We start from the raw sequence: 22,902 nt of genomic DNA on the forward strand, positions 1-22,902 counted from the left end.
TCACAATCATCATCATTTTAGCAATCACTGTACGTATATGTAGTCAAAGTACCTTATTTAAAGAACTGCTTCTTTGTACTTGAACATTTTCATGGCATATTATTGTCTTACTCTAATTATAAGCCAACTCTATATGCTGTTTAAATAATTTATAATCTATTATCTATATATGATATAATAAGGCTTCATCATGAGGTCCATGTTAGTCCGGATTTCTGTCCACTCATGGCCTCACAAAATGACATTTTATTGCATTTTCAATTTCACACCATCAAGAAAAGAGAGAAAGCCGTCCGTTCATAAAAATACAACACAGCTGATCTACTTCTGGAAATATTTCCAAATGCAAATAAGACAATATACATTTCCATATAATGTCCACATATACAGTATGACATTATCCCCCTGTTTTTATTGATATATATTTTTTTTTTCTCTCCCATTTCTTTTGACATAAATGTAACAATAAGAAAAGGCAACATGCAGGTGATAGCAGCACATTTAAAAACACGTACATACAAATCCAAAGAGAACATTCAATGCAACGTTTTGAGACACACAAAGACATTTTAGCCTTGCACCTCCCAAAAAAAAACAAAAAAAAACAACAACATGAGATTAATATTTTAGAGGTAGTGCTCAGTTTCTTAAAACCACAGAACGAAAATGTGATGAACTTAAACTGAGCCGCAGACAGCAGTACGTTTCTTTAATGTTTACTGAAATAGTGACAGAAACTATACTGTGATTTCGCAGCACTTCGTTGTACTTGTACATTGTATTACTTTGGTTTAAGGGGCTTTTTTTTTTTTTTTTTTTTTACCTTCAGCATTAATGCCAAGTTCCTACACTGTCATGGTGACCTGTGGGAGAAAAACACTTGATTGCTGAGTCAGCTATGCAGTAAAAAAAAAAAAAAAAAAAAAAAAAAGACATTTGTCAATATGCCTTTCAGCTGTAGAATAAAGTGCTTCTTCTTCTTCTGTGTTGATATGATGCCAATTGAGCACAGTGGGGGGGGGGGTTGGGGGGGTCAAGAAGAGAGTTTATGTAAACATGGCTTTTCTGTGCAAGAACCTGTATATACATCCACAAATTAAAACTACTGACACGTGTGCTCGTGTGCAGGTGGACCTGGTCTCCCCCCTTCCCCCGGCGGACACAGAATTTAAAGTGCGTTTTCCTCTGATCAGCTGCGTTACATGTTGACATATTTTCTTAAATGAATACTGTGTCATCATACTGCTGCTGTCACCTAGCAACAGCATTTTTTAAATATATATATATATATACTAGGAATTATAATTTTCAAGGTCCTTTTTTTGCCTTCAGTTACTTCCATAACTTCTTAAAACTGAAATTGCAAAACCTACCAGACACATAATTAGAGCAACTGAGGTCCTGGGATAGCTGCAAAGATAACACTGTGTCCGTCTGTGGGCACTGGCTTTATGGTAGACAAATATTACCATATCATAAATAATCCAATGAATAACAATGGTAACAATAATGTGCAAATTATAAAGATGGAGTGAGAGTTTGTGGGGCTTTTTTTTTTCTTATAACTTTTGGTTATTCTTTTTTTCATAAATGACTTTGAGAGAGAGAACATCAGAAATTATTTGAACAGACAAAAAAAAACACCAGAAACGGGTTTGCTGCTGCTGCTGCATGGACTTTTGAAACAGTTCATTCAGGAGATGTAAAATGTCTTTTAAAAAGGCTTTTTAGAGGGTGGAGGGAGGGGGGAGGAGGGGGATGGAGGGGGAGAGAGAGGAGTCAGAAGACGACTCTAGTGGGATCCAGAGTGAGTGGGAGGGGTTAGATAGTGTCCAGTCTGGGCTGACGACAAAGCTTCAGGTTTGTGTGAAGCGTCTGAAAGGCCGGCGGGGGGGTGGGGGGTGTGGGTGATGGGAGGAGGAGGAGGAGGAGTGGATTTGGTGGGAGGTGGGTGGAGGGGTGAACTTTTGGGGGGTGGAGTTATAGAACCTTCTGGAGAATGGCATTGGGCACTTCCAGAGTCTCGTCCTTCACCAGGACGATGTCATAAGAGTCCAGATATTTGTCCAGTCGCTCCTCCACCTGCGAGGAAAGACCGGAGAGAAACTGTCAGGAGAGGCTTTACAGCATCACAAATCTCACAGCAGACAATGTTTTCAGCGCTCAAATGTGACTTGGGATATTATATACCGTATTTTCTCTAATAGTGGCCGGGGCCTTTATTTACCTCAACTGCAGAGGGCACCAGGCCTTTAATGGAAGCAGGCTTATATTAGAGAGAGGCCTTTATTCTTAATTCCCTCTGTTTGATAAGTATATTTGCTCATATTTTAGTTCATTGTTTTCCGATCTGCTTCTGTTTGCTCTGTGTAACTTTTGTTACTGTGTTATGCTATGATGAATAAAATTAAAAGCCTTCATTTCCCGACTTATATTGTGAAACATTACACAAACATTTTAATATAATTAATGTGTGAAGTATGACCGGTCAAGTACAGGAGGGGAAATATGGCCAGTGTCAGTTAAAAACTAAACAAATCTGAGGTGACGTTACGCTCGATATAAACATTAATAGCCAGTTAACAGCACAGTCAAATATCAAATATCAATCAGCTGTCTCTCTAACGTTAGCTCCAAGCTAACTTTCTTCCTCCCACCTCCAGCTAGCTTGGTGCCATGTTCACTCTCTACAGTGTTGTGGCATTGGTGGAAAATTTATGGTACTTCAATTATAGCTACCGCCATCTTGTGGCACTTGTACATTACTACAAACCACAGTCACATTATAACAGGCACCAAGAGGAGCGGGGGCGGACATTTCTTTTCATTTGATGACGTTAAAAGTAAAGTACGGCTTTACTGTCGGTTTCCCAACTCATTTTAAAAAAAGAGGGAGAGGGAGCTAGAGAGTGAATGAAGAGATGGAGCTGGTAAGAAAGCAGTGAATCAGATCAATTAAAAAAATATCTAATTGTTTCACAGGGGTTAGTTTCTAGAGCACAAATAAACCCCCCTGCCGCCTTTATTTGTTCATGTCAACCATCACCCCAGCCATTATTGGAGACTCCGCTTTTAATTGAACAGCGGCCACTATTAGAGAAAATACGGTATATATATATTATATATTATACTTTTTTAAGATTGTGAACTCTCTTTTCCAAACCTACAGATGTTCCGGGACATTTTCCCTATCTTTTAGGATCCGTGTTTGTGCATTGTGGCCGTCGTACCTTGTCGTTGAGGAAGCCGATCTTGAGGATGTTCTCCACGTTGGGCACACCGTCGGCCATGCTGAGGTCCCCCAGCGAGTCGCCCATCAGGATGATGTTGCAGTATTCCCTCAGCTGTTTGAAGTACTCCGTGTTCCGCAGGGCGCCGTCGTGTTTGTTGTACACGTGGATCAGTTCGCCTTTGAAACCCTTCAGGACTCCCTGTGAGACCACCGTGATAAAAATGACCAACAGAGAAAAACAACATGGTGGACGAGGATTATGTCAAGTACATTTTTACATTTTTTTGATCTCTTTAAAAGTGTAAAATGTGGTCACTGAAGGACTCCATAAAGATGTAGAATATAGAGCTGCTTGGTCGGATAAGAAATTCTGAAAAAGTAAATAAAACGCACGTTGTCGTCGAAGTCCATGAAGTTGGAGACGACCTTGACGTTGGGGTGGTAGACTCCGGCCTGGCGGATGATTTCCTCCAGGATGTCGCCCAGACCGGCAGAGAAGATGAAGACGGGGACGTTGTGCTGGTGCAGGCGGTCAAAGAACTGCTCAAAGCCTTCCCTGAAACCCAGCAGTGATTATACAGTACAGTCTTACAGTCATAATAATTTAAATAATAATTTAAAGGCCTGATTAGTGTTTTTTCACAGGTTTATTGATATATAGATGGACTTGTAGATGAACCATAAACATTTTGTTTATTCATGGATGGTAATTGGAAATAAAAGCATGTTTTTCTCTAATTTTACAAATATTACAGATATAAACGAAAATTCAACACCATCAGAAAACATTAATCCAGGTGTTGTTTCATATCATAACACCTGTCAATCAAACACATCACATCTTCTAAAACTTGTCTCTGGAGGATCCAAGACACCCTGATCTCTCTATGACATAATAATTCAATAATAATATAATTGATTATATCAAAGAGTAACAGATACCTGAGTGCAGCGTCAGACTCTCTCACCACCTCGGGCAGTTTGTCTTTCTCTAACCGCTGTTCCACTAGTAACGTGTGAGACTTGAAATACCTGCAAACACACACACATTTTTTTAAATGCATTATGTTTATCTTTGCAAAAAAAGTGTATTCTGCTGTTTGTGAGCACGACAGTGGGTGTTTTTTTGTGTGCAGGTGTGTGTGCAGGTGTGTGTGTGTGTCCTCACCACTCCACCATAAACGGGTATTTCTCCTCCATGGTGAGATGAGGGTCGATCTCGATGGGATAATATTTATTCTTCAGCTGCAGCAGCTTCTGCCTGCAGTCCTCCGTCACCAGCTTGCAGTTATCAATGATATCTGAGAGAAGAAGGATGAAAATATTAGAATTTATGGGTATGTATTTGTATTCACAGATTACAGACTACGCAGGTTCCTCACATCCTCAATCCCAAACCACTGCATGAAACTAGGAAATGCCTCGTGTGTGTTTTTTTCTTGTTGTACTTACTGTGACACGTTGGACAGCGTTTGCCGTTGACGGCGAACTTGCTTAACGTCATGTCGAAGTCTGTGATGACCTGCAACAGAGCCAGACACATTAAATACTGAAAGACAGTAGAAGAAGCGGAGGAGCTCACAGAGAGCCTAAAAGAGTGAGTGACCTTAAACACTATACACACATACAGAACATAATCTCTCTACAATAACCCTGTAACACTGATCATATTACAGTTTAACATACAGATTGTGTAATAACATGAACATCTTGCCCATCAGTGTCAAAATTAATGTAAATCTAAGAACGCTCTTTATATTATACATAAAACCACTTATTACACTTCCCATACAATAGAACACCCCCCTTACACTATTATATCCCTGTTTAGAGTTTAAAGAAACTATTTAATCTGTATATATAGAGTGTATGTTGTTGTCCATTGTTGTTTGTGTACACATATTTATGCGACTTACTCACTAAGCTGTACATAACAGTTTTATGTTAATGTTTGCATGTCTTTGTTCAGCTTTGTTGTCTTAGTTTCGGCTGTATGTCCATGTGTTTCAACCTGAATATCCTTCTTGGAACTATAAGTACATTGTGAGTCCAGTTGCTCATATGCGTAAACATACTTTGCCAATAAAGCTGATTCTGAGGAGGACACTGAACTGTCATTGCTGATCAACCCTGATATTCTGTTTGGATATAGAAAAGCTCTAAATAAGCAATTCTGTGTCTGTCTGTGCAGTTAATCTACTTGTCTTTGGCTTCAAAAAACAACCAGAGCTCCTCCTTTAAAAACACAAGTTGATTGTAAAAGATTGAACCAGCTGTAAGTCTTTGAGATAAACTTTTGAGCTTCACTACCAGCAGGCGGTGCTGTTTTGCCAAACACCTGATGTCGAACCTGTAGTTTAGAAGCTCCTCCCTTGATGAGGCCACAGATGATCTGTTCAACCCTCTCGGGGTCCCTCATGTGGACCGTCGTCTTCTCAAATTGAGGCATCTGGAGGGAGAGAGAGAGAGAGAGGTTATTTCAGACTAATGTTTACGTTTTTCAATATTATAGAGCTGGAGAATAGTGAAACTGTTGAAATGAAGCATGAAGATACTTCATCATCATGAACTGATGCTTCAGTTTGGGGAGGAGGAAGAGATGAAGAGCAGGAGGAAGTGTGTGTGTGTGTGTGTTGAGAGGTATGAAGACATGTTCCGACTTGATTATAAACTCATCCTTTCATTAAACTCATAAATAACTCATAGAGTCAAATCTTGAGGGTGTTTGAACACACTGTTCCCTGGATCAGACACACACTCTCCTGGAGGAACCCCTCCAGGAGAGTGTGTGTGTCAGGGTCATGAAACAGCTGATGTCTGGAATCCGTCGGTGTTGTATAACAAGCTGAACGAACACACAAAACAGCCACAGTGACACCGCGCGAGGAAACCCAGCGAGCGAGCGAGAGAGAGAGAGAGAGAGAGAGAGAGAGAGAGAGAGAGAGAGAGAGAGAGAGAGAGAGAGAGAGAGAGAGAGAACTTCAGCACGTCTGGGATTTTTAATTCTCTTTGCGTCTGAACAGCATCTGTTTTATTTCCCGCCGCTGCAAAATGGACTCAAAACATCTCATTTCTCTACAAGTTTTATGTGAAATACAACAGGAATAATAGAAAAAAAAGTTAGCAGCAGACCTCATTAGGGATGATGGTGAGCCTCAAGTTAATTTATTCTGAAAATTAAATATCTTGAAGTAAAAACTTTCTAGTTTTTGAGTTTAGAGGCCGGTTTGTTATTCTGATTCGTCACTTCCTGAGCCTGGACGTTTCTCTCCGCCTCTTTGTGCATAAAGCTGATAAGATGGACGTATTTTTATTTTTGGAAGTCTTGCCTGGTCCGGCTGTAACACTGCTGCCAGGTTGGAACGAATGGGATGAATGATAAAAAGAAAGAAGAAGAAGAAGAAAAGGGAAAACACAAAAGTATGTAGATTCCTGCTATGATTCCAGCTTTCCTGAAGAATACATCTTCATCACCATCCAGGCTTCCACTGAAATATCTCTCCTTCCTGATCCCGACTGACGACGGACGACAAATAACAAAACCGGTCTCGGCTTGCTCTGGCTGACACGGAGCGCCGGAGGGAATGAGTGTATGATGCTAAATTATCTTGCTAAGTCATAATGTGGTTGGACTTACACCAATATCTCATGAGTGTAATGAGGTATTTTAAGCTGGTTATGACACGGTTATGTACCAATAAGATGGTAATAACTTGAAAGGAAATGTCTTTTTAAATACATTTATTACAAGCTAAAGACATTTGCCAGTCTAATAAGACTGGGTGCATAACTTAGTAAAGTTTTGTTGCTGTTTAATAATTCCTTTTTTTTTTAATTAACTGATGTAGAGGTGCAGTTATTCACATTTAAGATGCTGGAAATGTTTTTTTTCCTTAACAAATAACCCAAAATGATTAATCGATTATCAAAATAGTTGGCAAATAATTTAATTGACTAATCACTGCAGCTCTACAGACGTCTATCTACTAACATATAGTATCTATAAATCAACGTATACCGCTTATGAATGTACAAAAGCTTAAAAGCTCCTTCTGATGTGACAATCTTGACAGTTGCAGGTGATCGTAGCGGCATACAGGACGTGCTAGATGTCCACAGCGCTGATGAAAAGCTAACAACTGAAAAACACACAAACACACTTCCCCCCCACCTCGGTCTTACATAATCAGCATCAAGCTTCTTAGCACCTCATAAATCACTCTGATCCCTACAGAAACATAACACCCAGAAGACAAACTAAATATAAAACTTAGTTCCTTTATTTGTTTAAGTCGACTCTCTAATAAGACATGCACACACACACTTTATCTCTTTAAAAAAAACTACTCTCCTTCTTGGACAGATGAGCACACATTTGGCTGCAGCAGGCTAAACATGTTCTGCATTCTTTTACAGGATCACACAGCCGTACGAAAACGACTCAGGCGGCAGAGTTTTAGAGAATGTGTGTGTGTGTGTGTGTGTGTGTGTGTGTGTGTGATGGCAGAGAAATTCAAACTTGCTGTTCCAATGAGCAAACAGGAAATACTACTAACGCTACCTTTACTACAATTAAATACAACTATATCCTGAAGACACAGGATGGGAAACATCCAGATGTTCTTCATCACATTTCTTTTGCTTTTAACAACATTTGCATAATTAAAACAGACATGAGAATGTGTTACTGTCTACCAGAAATGAATCTCAATTCATGGATTAATAACATTACAATCCATAAACACTGAGGTCAAAAGGTCAAAGCATCCTAATAACAGCAGATGAGGCAGATATTGTTATTGTTGACAGCAAGATTTTGCTTTTTTTTTTTTACAGTCCGTATGAACCAAAAATGTCTACAGCATACCGAAGGATAACAAGTTACACACACACACACACACACACACAAGCTTACCTCGGGTTTGTTGTCTCAGCTAAAACAAGAGTGAAGAAAAGATTGTGTGGCTGACAAGGGTTTATATATCTACAGCAGCAGCCAGGGAGGGAGGAGGGGGGCGTCACCCAAAATAGCTGAGACAACATAGCCCCTCCCCCCATACGGAGGGGCTCACACACACACACAAGCGCACACACACACACACACACACACAAGCGCACACACACACAAAGTTGACAATATCAGCTGACCAATGTCAACACACAAACAAACACACACACACACACACAGAGTTTCAGTATAAATAGACGTGGAATGGGGCCAGTAGAAGAAAAGTGACATCTACCCCCTGTTCCAGTAATGTGACCTTTGACCTCTTGAAAAAGGAACCTTTAAAAAAATCAATCAGAGGGCTGGACTCGCTTCAGTATTACTACTGCTGAGCACACACATTTCAACCCCCCTCCCCCACGCCCCTCCACCCCCCCCCTCCCCACAAACACACAGTAAATAGCTGTGTAGTAAATAAAGCAGTAAATAGCTTGACGCTACATGAAAGGTCACAAGGGTCAAGGTTCGGTGTGAGCGCCAGGCTGTTTGGTCAATGGTCAGTCACACACACACACACACACACACACACACACACACACACACTCATATTTACAGCGTCTTATCTTTCTGCTGCTGCTTTGTTCTCACTAACGTACACAGAGAAACAAACTGCGTCTTCTTTCTGGTCGAGTCTGTCAATCATTCGGTTTTAATCTTTTGTAAACTGCCTGCTCACACGCACACACACACACGCACATACATTATTCAAGCTGAGCAGGTTCTTATGTTTAAGCCTCTGAAGGGCCCCGGGGCCCAAAGCTATCCACCCCAACACAACCCTTCTCATATCAGCTACAGAGTCCTCCGACGTTGTGTAAATCAATATCAAACCGATGGAAGTATCAATAAATCAGAACCGCCAACGTTTTGAACACCACCTCGACGACCTAGATGTGTCAGATGAGAATCACTGCTGTTCACACAAGGAATGATTGCACGTAGTTTGCATACATACACATAACTTCATCATTTGCATACATGCAGCAAGTCAAACAGACTGAAAAAAGTGAAGGACGCACTAATACGGAAGTTCAAAGCAGCCAAAACAGACTTTTTTTTTTCTTGGCTATGATGAAATAAATATTTTAGAGCTTGTTAATACAACTGATCTCATTATACTGTCGGTAGATTATTACTTAATGGTATGATGATGTTATAATAATACAGCTGAAACTGTACAAGTTAGTCCTCTATGACCGTAAACTGAATATCTTTGGGTTGTGCACTGTTGGTCGGGACAAAACAAGACAGTTTAGGTTGCATCTTGAGCTTTGGGGGAAACATTTTTCACTGTTTTCTGACGTTTTATGGACCAAACTCCTTATCGATGAATCAAGAGAATAATCAACACATTAATTGATAATGAAAATAATTGTTATTTAAAGAGAAAAATAGTGGAAATGAGATGCAGCGATGATTCAGACAACAGAAAAAGACATTAAATTACAACGTTAAAATGTCGAATGCTGCCTTTAACCTTTGTGCAACACTGAAAATTCATCCGAGGCTCAACTTCTGCTGAGTGAGACTCGCCGTCCTCTGCACTGTTGCTATCTCTTCTCCTCGCTGACCTCATGCAGCTCGCATACCACGACTCCCGAAAAACTAGGTCGACGCTCTCCGATTACACATCAGCCACCACAATAACAGTACGTTCCCGCTGTACACCGGGCTCACAGACGGACCGCGGCTCCACCGGTCGTTGCCAAGATTTACAAGAGGAGCAGGGAGTGTTTTCATTTAGTTTCCCGAGGCGTTCTCTCAGTATCTATCTGTTCAAACACGATCCTGTGCGATCTGTTTCTATCTGCGTATTCTAATGGTGCATGCAAACCGCAAGACGAAGCATCCATCTTCATTTGATCTGGATTTTAACTTACACGCTTGAAAACACAGTTACTTTGAGATGCAACAGATAAATCACAAACTTAACACCGACAGAAGCCTCTGGAGCACCAACTGGCTGAGAAAAATGTAGAATGACTGCAGGTTTATTCTCTTTTTTTTTTTTTTTTGCATTTACTCTCAGTTTGTCGTCTGCATGTACGGTTCTGTCAAAACAATAAAGTCAAGTATTATAATTTGACTGTAATAAGATCTGCATTATGTGTGTAAATGCAAAGTCTATAATTGCTCACTTTTGTGGCCAAAAAAATCTGACAGTTTGGTACCGCGGTATTAAAACGGGATGTGTTTGTTGTGCTGCCTTTTTTTGGAAGTGACTCCAAAGGTTTTGAGACGTGCGTATGCTGCATCTGCACTTTGGGTTGTTCATATCTCTGAGCGCCATGAGTAGAGAAAACTGTAACAGAGCAGATAAACACTGCGGCACCGAGGGAGGAGTTAACGCTATTGTGCAAAAAAAAAAAAAGAGTGCAGGGACACACGGACGGCTCTGAGGAACATTAGTGAAAAGCTCAGAGTTTCAAACAAGTTTCAGATTTTTTTCTGAGTACCTGAATGTAGCTGCTGTTAAAGTGACTGACCAGCATTTGTATTGACGAGTCTCTTGATGCAAAAAAACATGGCACTCTTTGCTTTTTATGCTTCCAGTTAGATTATTGTCTTATGGAGTTTCTGTATATTAATGTTAGAATGTCATCTAAAGCAACATCCAGTGGGTTCAGTATTCCTCTGGGTTTAAAAGTCTGTTTTTTTTCCTCCAAAATAAGCATTTGATATTAAGTGTTATTTAAAAAAACTGAACACTGTCGACCATCAACAGAGGAAAGTGGCTCAAAAAACTCCTTATACAAACATCTGGGTATTAATTCTGAACCAGATCGTCCTTACTAGCAGCAGATTGTCATGCTGTATTTTATGTAGTATTATATTCTGCAAAAAAAAAACACAAATCCCGAAACTAATCCTGGACGCCTACAAATCCAAACCACCAAGAATCTCACAACCTGCTCTGCTGATCTGCCAAACAGCTGCTACACTTGTTCTCTGCTTCTCTCCTTTCCAAAAAAAAAAAAAAAAAAAAAAAAATGCAATAAAATTCTGGAGAAAACTGGTCTAACTCGGGTTCAACACGGTCGCACAGGCTTCACCTTTAAACTCCACACACGAGCGAGGAAAAAAAGTTCACGATACCTTTATCAGTCGAGTGCGGTTACGTTTGTATTTTGGAGGTTTAATTGTTGATCCAGAGTGTGTTGCTTTAAGACAACCATGAAACAAAGATGGGGAAAAACAGGAGAGTAAAAACAAGAAGTAAGGAGCAAAGGTGAAAGGTTTTTTTGAATACTGCTTTGCGAAACGCACTCGCACACAAAAACGTTTTCACACCCATTGACTTTTTCTAGCAGCTCTCTCTTTCTCCCCGCTTTATTTTGAAATCCCATCCCGCATTCCTCCGAAATCCCATCTGATCTACACGAGTCTGAACAAAGGTGACTGATAGGTTCGGGCTGCTGTGACTCAGCCTCGGCTTGCTGGAGTCAAAGGTCATAAAGGACAGGAACGCCCTCCCCCCGACCCCCCCCCCCCCCCAGCGACAGGTAGCAGTTCATGTACTGAAGCAGAACAGCAGAAACAAAATCCGACTAAAAGCGACTGATCCTAGTACTGTTTTAATACAAAAGAGTTTAAATGTAGAAACACGTCACGCCTACGGCCGCACCCAGAATGGCTTCGGTTGTCATGGTAACAGCCATCTGTTGCTACTGATAACTCAGCATGGCCGCTGGGACAAGTGTTGGGCAGCCCTGTAAGAGGCCGGACCCGCTCAGTTTCATTTTCTTTGCAGTTCCCTCACTTTGTAGGACTCTTTACTTAAGTTCTGACAATAAACAAAAGCCTGCTGATTGGCTACAGATTGATTATACTGATCAACTGACTATAAAGGAATCATATAATGAAAAATATAAACCATGTATGCATCATAAAATACTGTGTTGTGAGAGATTCCAGTCAATTTCGACTTATCTTTTATTTAAACATGAGGACTCTGAACCGTAATATTGATTATATGGTACTTTTGTGAACATATGACTAATCTCATCTATCTTAAATACAGAAAACAATTAAATACTTTCATCTGTGAATGATCAGGGACACAACACATCACTGAGATGTCCATCCTGTCCTCATCCTTTTTTCATTCAAAGTTAATGATCAAAAATGTCATCTGAACCGTCTCTCTGTATGTCAAATTATAATTTCACTGCCATTGTAACATCGTGTGAACACAATAAAAGCAATTCTTGTTAGTTAAAGCAACATCTGTAAATTATATTTTCACACAGGAAGCAAAAAGATGCACAAGCATCTTTTGTTAAATAAAACAAACTTGCAGTCTAAACCGTCTCTGAAGATGTGTACAGGAAGCTTCTGCAGCCCTTCAGACTAAAAGTCTATTCTGCCCTCTAGTGGTTAACTGGGTGAAACACACTCTAAGCAGGCCGCCTCCTCAATAACACAATGAGTCCATAAAAGACACCTCTAAACAAGCTACAAGGGCAATGAAGCGTTCAGAGACCAAACTGTAGCCAAAAAATCACAGGTGTGAACAGTGTGAGAACATATGCAGCCAAATGACCTGCTGCAGTGTCCTTCAGCAGTTAACATTGAGTCTATAGTGAAACAAATTTGAGAGCTGACTAATATAAATACAATTTCTCAGAATTGTGTTATTCTAAATTGAAGCGTCACTGGTTATTTGTAAAGGAATAGTTTGACATTTTGGGAGATACATCTACTCACTTTGCTTTCGAGAGTGAGATGAAACTCTGAGACTGATAGTCTAAATTTAACTTGTGTCATACAGACGGACAGCGTGGAGCTGACGTGGCCCTGACACGGTAAGTCCTGCTATCAAGTTATGACTAAATATCATGTCTGAAATAATAAACATCACACTTTCTAGCAGCTCTCTCTTTCTCCCAGCTTTATTTTGAAATCCCACCCTGCATTCCTCCAAAATCCCACCTGATCTACACGAGTCTGAACAAAGGTGACTGACAGGTTCAGGCTGCTGTGAGTCAGCCTCGGCTTGCTGGAGTCAAAGGTCATCAAGGACAGGAGTGCCCCCCCCCCCCACCATCCACCCAGTGACAGGTGGCAGTTCATGTACTGAAGCAGAACAGCAGAGACAAAATCTGACTAAAAATGACTGATCCCAATACTGTTTTAATACAAAATGTATTGTAGAACTGATAATCTACAGTTAACTTGTGTCATACAGACAGACAGCGTGGAGCTAACGTGGCCCTGACACGGTAAATCCTGCTATCAAGTTATGACTAAAATAATGAACATCACACTTTCTAGCAGCTCCCTCTTTCTCACAGCTTTATTTTGAAATCCCGCCCTGCATTCCTCCGAAATCCCACCTGATCTACACGAGTCTGAACAAAGGTGACTGACAGGTTCGGGCTGCTGTGACTCAGCCTCGGCTTGCTGGAGTCAAAGGTCATCAAGGACAGGAGTGCCCGCCCCCCCCCCCCCGACCCCCGGCGACAGGTGGCAGTTCATGTACTGAAGCAGAACAGCAGAGACAAAATCTGACTAAACTGACTGATCCCAATACTGTTTTAATACAAAATGTATTGTAGAACTGATAATCTACAGTTAACTTGTGTCATACAGACAGACAGCGTGGTAAGTCTTGCTATCAAGTTCATGACTAACAAACACGTCTAAAATAATGAACATCGCACTTATTTATCTATAGTCTGACTGTAGATACTGACGACACATACTGTACTGTAACACTGTGTTAAAGTATTTGACTCGGATCGACACAACAACACCAGGAAGATATCTGTTCAATCAATATGAAATGAAAACCAAAAATATAAATCTATGTTTTTAAGCACAAATGTCTTTCATAAGGCCAAAACTCTCATCTGATATTCAGTTTAACAACAAAACTCTCTGGATTACTGAATTATTTTCAAGATACAGTAAAGATGGAAGAGATGTGAAAGAACTTCAAATACAAACAAACTCACAAAATATGAAAATCTAAACATGTGCAAAGTGTGAAATGCTTTACTACAAGTGTTTTGGTAACCTTTGCATGGTGTTGAATCGTACTGCTCTGATCTTGAACCATAAGAGATTAAAAAAACAAAGCCATAAAAAAGTCCTTTCTTCCTTTTCTCCCCAGCAGTTATTTCATATCCTCACATTTCTCTATCATAAATGATTATTTTAGGATTAAATAAATGTTTGTTTCTTCTGTCATGAAGCTGCTCTGAAGCTCTGACCCTTGACCTCTTTATGGTACGGGATACTGGTGAGGTTCAGGAACTGATGCTTATTGTTACACTTGGAAGTGGCTGTAGTTTAACGAGTGAGCAAACGGACAAATATGGAACAACCAGTGAACAAAAGGCATGCTGGAAACGAGCGGGCCTGCTGTAAAACAAAAACCACTTCATAACAACAACAACAACAACCGCAATGGCTTTTGGGAATGAAGAAAAGAATGCACTTGTTTTTCTGTGAAGTATTTCTGAAAGTCGGCGGGTTATGAGAGTCTCTAAACTCACTCTAGAGGACCTTCTGTGTAAAGTTTCAACCCAGGACAGAGAATAAAAGCCTAACTGAGTTGGAGTCATGTGGTTTTTGGACTCATGGGGGTTTCTGAGCGGATGTTTGTCCGTCTTCCGTGGCAACAGGCGACATCAAAAACAGATGATCACGAGTTTCCATGCTGAAGGTCAAGGCAGGAAATTAGTTTCCGTCCAAGGGTTTCAGTGGCTACTAAAACCCAGAACCAATCATCACCTGGTTTCACTCTTTTACCAGATGACTGGATTTTCAAAAGAGCAAAGCCGACAGATGACGACCTGTTGTCTTGCAGCTTGGTCGATGTGTCATTTTGTTCTCTTTCATTCAAGAGACTTTGATTACGTCTGTGGAGGTTTGCAGCTGTGAATGAGAAAATCATCTTTACACCGTTTCTGTCTGTTGCAGACAAACAGACATGAGTTAGAGTAATAATTCTCTGGTTCCAGCTTCTCAAATATGAATATTTTCTGGTTTCTTTAGTCTTATATGACAGTAAACTGAATATCTTTGGGTTTTGTACATCACTTTGGGATCTGAGAAAGTTTTCACCTCTTTCTGCCACTTTATGGACCAACAATTAATCAAGAAAATAATCCTCAGATGAATCAATAATTACAATAATCCTTACTTGCAGCCCTAATTGGCAGCATTACCTGGAGATTAACTAAATAGGCTCAACGAAACTGTATCAATTCATTTGTCTGACTGTCTGCAAATATAGCACTGTTAATGACACTGAATCAGATCAGCAGGAAAAGAAGAAGACAGAAGAAGAAGGCGTCTGAGGGGCTTTCCTTGATCTTCTCACTCTGCAGCTCTGTGTGGGGAGTTTACGGACGTCAGGTGACCAGTTGAGGGACGCACACCGACACCGACATCAGTTTTACACATCTCTGACCCTCCCTTTCCCTCCAGTGTTTTAAGTCTCTCCCTCTCATCATGTTTACTTTGATATATTTCACAAACTGGAAGTCAAAAGTTTAAGTTCCTAAGTCAACAATGATGCAAGCAACCAGATGTAAGTCAAGGGTCAACAGTCACACTGACCTCAAGAAATGCAAACCATGCTGCTGTAAAAAAAAAAAAAAAAAAAAAAAGTCAGCTGCACACTTTAAGCTAGTGGACGCAGATAAACGTGCACTCACAATGACACAAGTAGATGAGGTTATCTAACTAGGGAAATTACCAGCAATAAAACGATAAAGGTTCGCCTGCAGCCAGATCTGGTTTGACTGCAGCTGCAGCTGATTGACTGTTTTTGATACAACAGACGAAACGTGAAAAGTGACAGCGGCTGAATTTGGGGGAATTCCTTTTGTTGAATGAGCTTGTGTCCGTGTGGGTAGACGGTTCATACAAACACTGTAGGTGTACAGCTGGAGCCGAGTAACTCAGACATGAATCATACAGATACTAGTACAACATATATCAACGCCTACTGACTAAAAGAGCAAGTTTAACATCCATGCAACACATTTTCCTGCAACTATACATTAACCATAAGAACACGAGTGTACTCATCCTCTTCCTCTTTACTGAGCTACAAATGTGGTCACGTGGGCAGATAAAGATGAGATTTACTTTTACCCCCTTAATACACATACAAAAAAAATACATTTATATCTTTCCAAATGTAGAGAGGTGTTCATTAATAATGCTGATTTTATGTAAATAGCTTCCAAAACAGCCTGATGGAGGACAGAGGGGAATCTAAGTCAAAAATGGGCCATAATACCAAAAACATCTGTCAAGAAATGACTATATTTGTGACCTTCAGGTGCCATACAGTGAACAGTTATGAAACATGCTGTGTTTCTTCCTCTCATTTAACCTTTTTTTAAATTAATGAATCATATATTTCAACCTCTATTTCCATTATATTTTGCGGTTTGTTGTAGATTGTTTACACTTCAACAGGGATGAAGCCCAGCCTGATTCCTGTCGGACCGGTTAGAGAGTTGGACTCAGTGCATGTTTGCTGCTGTATCTTGCGTAACCTGCATGCTGCCTGTTAAACAACAACAGTAGCAGAAAGCTGACTGCAGGACAGTGAAAAGGGCTGTGAGAGAGCATCACTGACACAGAAGCTTTCTGCTCTCAAACAGAAAGCTGCTGCTCTTTTTCTGTTGGGGAAAAGCTAGCTGGTGACCTCTAAAAAACACAGCTGCTGCTTTTTTTTTTTTTTTTTTTTAGGGGAACATCTGCGCCTGCGCAAAGCATGGTGGAGTGCTACTGCTGTCAGGTTACCAAGAACACAGCGTCAAATTGCTGGTGATGGTTTTCAGAATAAAAGGTGCACATTGCATCAGCTCCTCAGGCAGGGGTCCTTCTGGCTGCTCTCAAGTCAAGGTGACTGAGCTTGAACTGTCAGGGCCCCTCAGCTCTGAAGATCTTTTATTTTACTCCATTAATTCATTTTACATTGACTTATATGTAATTGTATGATGTTTCATTCCGGTTCTACCATGTAAAACTCTTTATTACATTACAGAGTAAATGAGTGAACTTTTAATTCCTTACTGTCCACAAAAGGCCTCTTAGATCTGCTGGGTTCGGCCTGCTAGCTGTTCCAGACTCCAGGTTAAGGTCAAATGGTGATTAGCTTTTACTGGACTGGCACCTCAGCTCTGGAACAGTCTTCCAGTTCGTATTCAGTCTGCTGAGACTGTCTCAGCTTTTAAATCCTGTCTTAAGACACATTTATATAGACTCGCCTTTTTATCTGTCAACTACTATAATATTGCTTACATACTACAGCTCTGTTGTGCAAGCATCTGATTTAAGTTTATATTAATAGTTTCACTTGTTTTACCTTTCGGATGATTAATTTGTAAGTTTCTTCTATTCAGTTGTGTGCTTGATCAGTTTGCTGATCTTGTGTTTTTCTTTGTATAATTGTCTTTTATGCTGTCTTTAGAAAACACTTTGTGCTCCTAGTTTGTAAAGTGTTATTATTTTATTTGAAATTATAATTACTGTGGTAATACTGTTAAAACTGTGCGTGTTAAAAATGCAACAGTGAGGGGAAAAAAGCAATAATAGGAATGAATTAAATTCCTTATCCGGATTTCAATAATAAACAACTGGTGGTTCCTACTAGTTAAAGACTACCGCTGTTGATTTCTACATCCTATAACAAAATACGATGGTGTAATAACAAAACGTTGCACATAACAGCCTCTCAATGACACAACCGTCAGATTACACATTTTGAAGGCTGTGGCTCTCTACTTCCGGTCTCGTCTTATCTGCTTTTAGCCGTCTTGACGCAACTGGCGTGCCTGTCTTTTACTCACCATCTCTATGATCCTGGTTTTCTTGCCCGCTCGCTTCTTCTTAGCGACGATGTACTGAGCCAGAACTACGCCGCCGAACAGGGCGCAGACGCTGGCACTGGCCGCGGCCCCGACCTTCACCACGGCCGTCTTGTCCATGACGGTCGGTCCGCTGTTCCTCCACCGACCAGCCCGCCTGCCGCTCGCTCGGAGGGGAGAGTCCCGTCCTGCCTTCTGTCAACAGCCGCCTTCCAGCCAAAGATCGTCTATGTAAAACGAGACCGGTCACTCTGTAGAAAAGACATTTTTGGAAACCGTCCAAACCCACCGAATCAACGTAATAGCTAGATGAAAAATAAACACCAAGGCTGAGAATAAATGCCAAATAAAGTAAACATGTCCCCTTTACCTTAAAATTAATACAAATTACATGTTAAAAGGTTCCTAATTCATTTTAGCCATAAAGCTAACATGATTTGGTTTGTACGTTACTTAGCAACAACACATAAGCTAACTGTTGGCTAGCGAACCTCTCCGGTAGGCTAACAATAAAGTCCGACATCTTTTTTTAAGCGCATGTTTAAATTAAATCCATCTTGTTACCTCTGATGCAGGAAAAGTTAAAACAATGTGAGTTATCTCTCTCTGCTTCAGGGACTGTCATTTCCCCATCACTATTCCCCCCCTCTTCACTCCAAAAGTTCAAAATAAAACACTTCCGTTCTTACAGGAAATTTCAAAACAAAAGTTCTCAACAAAATACAGGTCAATCAATGCAAACACAATGTTTACACACATTGTGTGTGCTGAAAACAAGTCAGTTACTAAAGCTATCAACAGTATTTGAAGTATACTATCCTTCCTCACAACTAACTCCTTAAAAGGTTGCCTTCCTCTATTACAGTTTTGCACTGATTGAAATAAACCAGTCTGCACAAACCAAGTATCAATGATATTGATGATAACGACCCCACAGTGGTTACGTACCTGGGACTCCCCGCCAGTCAGCTAGAAGTGGAGTAGCCTTTTGGATGAGAGGCCTAATGTCTTCAAGTATCTACAACCAAGTCCAGCTGCCCTTGATTCTTGGATGGCCTTTTCAGTTATCTGTTCTTAATTGGGTAAAATTTACAATCAGTTGGGTTTTTTTTTTTCTCATTTCAAGCTATTTGCACCCTCCTAACTAAGAGAGATGACTTCACAGGCTTGGGAGAACACTGTGCTCGTATCTTCAAATGAAATACTTTTGTACTTTTGTCTGAGTATTTTTCCAAACAAGAAATCAAGTGGTCGGTCAAATAAATGCAAATGTACTTTACACTTTTGAATGATCCCTCCACTCTTGGCAGCATGATGAAGCTGTGTAAAGACTGTATACGCTATTGCAATGGTTCCTAACCTTTTTGGCCCATAAAATAAAGCAAAATCTATCTGGGACCCCTTGTCACACATTGCATTGTAATGAAAGAGGACTTATTTTGTTTTATTTTAATAAATTTTAGATGGTTTAGTGGATAAAACAGTAATTCACAATAAATAAAGCAAACATTAGGAAAAAAAAAACAATTTTGTGTCAGAAATATGTTTTTTTTTTCTGTTATCCTGTCCTGTCCTATCATCTTGAGACCCCTCAGATTAATCCATTGACCCCTTGCAAGGGTCCTGACCCCCAGGTTGGGAACCACTGAGCTATAAGACATGTAACTTGCAGTTTCCTACACCTCTGTGGGTCAGTTTTATTCAATCTTGTATTCATATCTTTAACATTATGTGTGAATGAGTAACTAAATGACTAATAAATCTTTAACCTTTCTGCTTAAGGTCCAAATGTATAACTTTAACTCTGACAAAACATGATAACATTGAATCTCAGATGAAAGAATAACAAGACCCTTTACCATACTGTTTATCCCTAGTTTTGCTTTTTCCATAGCTTTGGAGAATAATCTGCTGGGCTGTTTTATTGCACAAGGGGACATTGCTTATCAGCAGTGTCCAGGTTTTCATTTCACTGGTTAATTTCATTAATTTTATCCCCTTCTCACTGGTTAAAAGTGTGCTAATCAGTAAAATCAACTGCTGTGCTGTTATATTGGAATAAAAAGCAGCAGATTATAGGTTCAATATCTTCCAACAACATAGAACTTGAATGCTACACCTTTTAATAGACAACTTTCCCCACAACTCCTTACTGGCAGGCCTCCCTGCATGTACGTTAAAACCTCTGCAGATGACCACAACGCGATGGCATGTCTGGTCTTCAACCAGCCCAAAACAGCATATTTCACCTTACTGTTCATATCCCTCCACTGGTTCCCAGTTGCTGCCTCCATCAAATTCAAAACCCTGACACTCGCTTTCAAAACAGCACCTAAAACAGCTCCCGCCCACCTGAACTTCCTCATCAGGTCTACACTCCCTCCCGCTCTCTACGCTCTGCCAATGAAAGACGCCTGGCACCACCACCACAACGGGGTCCTAAGTCAGACTAGCTAGACTCTTCTCTTCTGTTGATACCCGGTGGTGGAATGAGTTACCCAACTCTGTTCGATCCGCAGAGTCCCTCTCAATCTTTAAGAAAAGACTAAAGACCAAGCTCTTTGGCGAACACCTCTGCACATGATGGACTGAAGGTAGAGAAAAAACAAAAATACAAAAGATAAATAATAAATAAATTATGAATAATTATGAATGAATAAAAAACTGCTTCTATACATTCTATGCACTCTAAGCATGTCCACTGTGCAGCGCCTGTTGGCACCTACATCCTATCAGATTCAAACTCAGCTTTACGGTACTTACTCATGTTCTCTCCTGACCAGATCCTTGTTTGTGTTGTATCAGCTCTCAGATGTAAGTCGCTTTGAATAAAAGCATCTGCTAAATGAAATTGTAAATTGTAAATTATAATTGTAAAAACATGAACACAAAATGAGACAAAATGCAACAAAGTGTTCCAGTTTCATACTAAGGAGCGAAGCATCTTTTTCAATAGACAATGTTTGACAACAGTTTAACGGCTTGTCCTTTGATGGCATTCACTGATCTCGTAGTGAGGATGTATAATTCCTCAAATATTTAGCCCCAAAACCACCAAATTAAACATATAAACTTTAAATTTAAGTTAGGTGATGAATGCAAGAAAGTTGAAGTTCATGAGTTTAAGATGGTCAACTGAAGTTCATTTCTATATCAAATCAGCCCGCATACCTGCATGCTTTTGCATGCTTGGCAGGTACTGAAAGTTATCTCCTCCCCTCCTGGCTCCCATTTCTGTTTCCTTATAGAAAGGCATGTAACAGCATGTGCAGCAGTAAATGTCGGGTTTTGGTGTCAGTCCTTTTTTCAAGACATGCACTGACATTCAACAATCATGGAGGGAGAAATAAACTGAAGAAGAGGCAGAGAGAGCAATTTATACACCCACAGAGACAGAAAGTAGACCAGACAGATGCAAGACATTTTTTGAAGGTGGTGTGATGTATAATTTTACTTAACTATAACTCAACTCCTTTAGCTTGATCACTCTGACAAGCCATTTCATGTCATTTCATTTAATCATGAATCACTAAACAAATTGGAGATATGGGCAACAAACAAAAGTCAAAACCCCTCAAAGGGATTCAATTTACTGATATGAAACAGAAAGATACAGCAAATCCACAGAATCCACAAATTATTATTAAAATTGAGAAGTTATAAACTGCAGAAGTGTGGTGTGACTTAAGTGATTAATCAAAATTGTCAAGAAATAATTTGATGTTGATTAATTAATTCCATCTGTTTAAGACATGGGTCCCCTCACAGAAATGCAGTGGATATTGATTGTAAAAATAAATCATTTTATTATTAATCATTTACTATTACCTCTATAGCCATCCCCATTATGCTGCGCTAATACCTAGAAGTTTAGGCCTCATTTCAACATTGAATTTAGAATTTTGCATCTGTAATTCTATTTCCAGTAACTTTGTAAACTTTTCCCTAGATGTTTTTTTTTTTTTTTTTTTTTTTAATGTTAAGAAATTCCTCATTGATAACTTTTAGTACCTTTCTATTTTAAACAATATTGTAGATTCTGGTTTGCACAGATGAGCACATAAATGTAGACTGTAGATATTTTGCTCCTGAAATATGATGTCGTTATGAAATTTGATACTTTTCCTTAGTGGAGCCACATGATAAGTTTTTAGGTTCTTTTGTCTCTGCCTGCACATCTCTTGTGATATTTCCTTGTATTTTAACCCTGTTAACAGACTTTTTATATTTTATCTTCTATTTTGATATTGAAAACATCCAAACAAACATTTAACACAGTGTTTACTAGTGACACTTACTGGTGAAAACAGTTTAAAGCAGTCAAATCATAAAACATGATCATGTGCTACTGCCACAGTGTAAACATCAGTGACACAGTAAACCATTGTTTAACAAATAACAACACCACAGATACCACCATAAACTGCAGTTAATATTATCTCAAAGCTAAGTTTAGTGTTTTAATCCACTTTTTTCTTTGCTCCATTTCATTATGTTTAAAAGAACATCTCAGGACATTTAATGAAAAACTTGCTCACACAGATACTGTTCATAGTGTTTCTCATGTGCTGCAGGGTTCTCCTTTGAATACTAGAAGGGAGATTTCGCTGAAACTTTATCTGAGCAGTGCATCAATAAAATGAACTCTGTAATTTGACTGCAAACGTGCACCAAGTTGTGCATTTTTGCATGACGTACAATGCCTTATGTATCAATGGGCCGTTAGAACATATCATGTATGGTTGTCTGCTGAAAGGTACATTTGTCCTCTTCAGTTTTTTTTATGACCTATTGAAAGGAGGGGAAATATTTAAATGTCTTTATTG

At 39.7% G+C, this 22,902-nt stretch overlaps 1 protein-coding gene across 3 annotated transcripts; it reads right to left on the minus strand.

The window, feature by feature from the left end:
• Positions 1 to 212: 212 nt before the first annotated feature.
• Positions 213 to 18,729, minus strand: nt5c3a (5'-nucleotidase, cytosolic IIIA). 3 transcript variants are annotated; one of them, XM_067600496.1, is made up of 9 exons: positions 18,641 to 18,729; positions 18,059 to 18,303; positions 5,583 to 5,681; positions 4,685 to 4,754; positions 4,401 to 4,533; positions 4,175 to 4,264; positions 3,626 to 3,788; positions 3,231 to 3,431; positions 213 to 2,082 (listed from the first exon to the last, which is right to left on the minus strand). In XM_067600496.1, the coding sequence occupies exons 2-9, from the start codon at positions 18,194 to 18,196 to the stop codon at positions 1,981 to 1,983; spliced, it is 996 nt and encodes a 331-aa protein (XP_067456597.1). In that variant the 5' UTR covers positions 18,197 to 18,303; positions 18,641 to 18,729; the 3' UTR covers positions 213 to 1,980. The 3 variants fall into 3 exon arrangements, with proteins under 3 accessions (XP_067456597.1, XP_067456596.1, XP_067456598.1); XM_067600495.1 differs by lacking the exon at positions 18,641 to 18,729 and having other exon boundaries at positions 18,059 to 18,338; XM_067600497.1 differs by lacking the exons at positions 18,059 to 18,303; positions 18,641 to 18,729 and adding an exon at positions 8,148 to 8,220.
• Positions 18,730 to 22,902: the final 4,173 nt, after the last annotated feature.

This window comes from Thunnus thynnus, chromosome 10, assembly GCF_963924715.1.
Source record: "Thunnus thynnus chromosome 10, fThuThy2.1, whole genome shotgun sequence".
Taxonomy (NCBI): Eukaryota; Metazoa; Chordata; class Actinopteri; order Scombriformes; family Scombridae; genus Thunnus; species Thunnus thynnus.

What these genes read in the sequence shown, in the direction of transcription:
- nt5c3a (XM_067600496.1), bottom strand. Translation starts at nt 18,196, where the DNA reads ATGGACAAGACGGCCGTGGTGAAGGTCGGGGCCGCGGCCAGTGCCAGC. An exon ending in AAACCAGGATCATAGAGATG is followed by an intron (nt 5,682 to 18,058) that starts GTGAGTAAAAGA and finishes CTCTCCCTCCAG; the next exon opens with ATGCCTCAATTTGAGAAGAC. An exon ending in TCGGCTTCCTCAACGACAAG is followed by an intron (nt 2,083 to 3,230) that starts GTACGACGGCCA and finishes CTTTCCTCGCAG; the next exon opens with GTGGAGGAGCGACTGGACAA.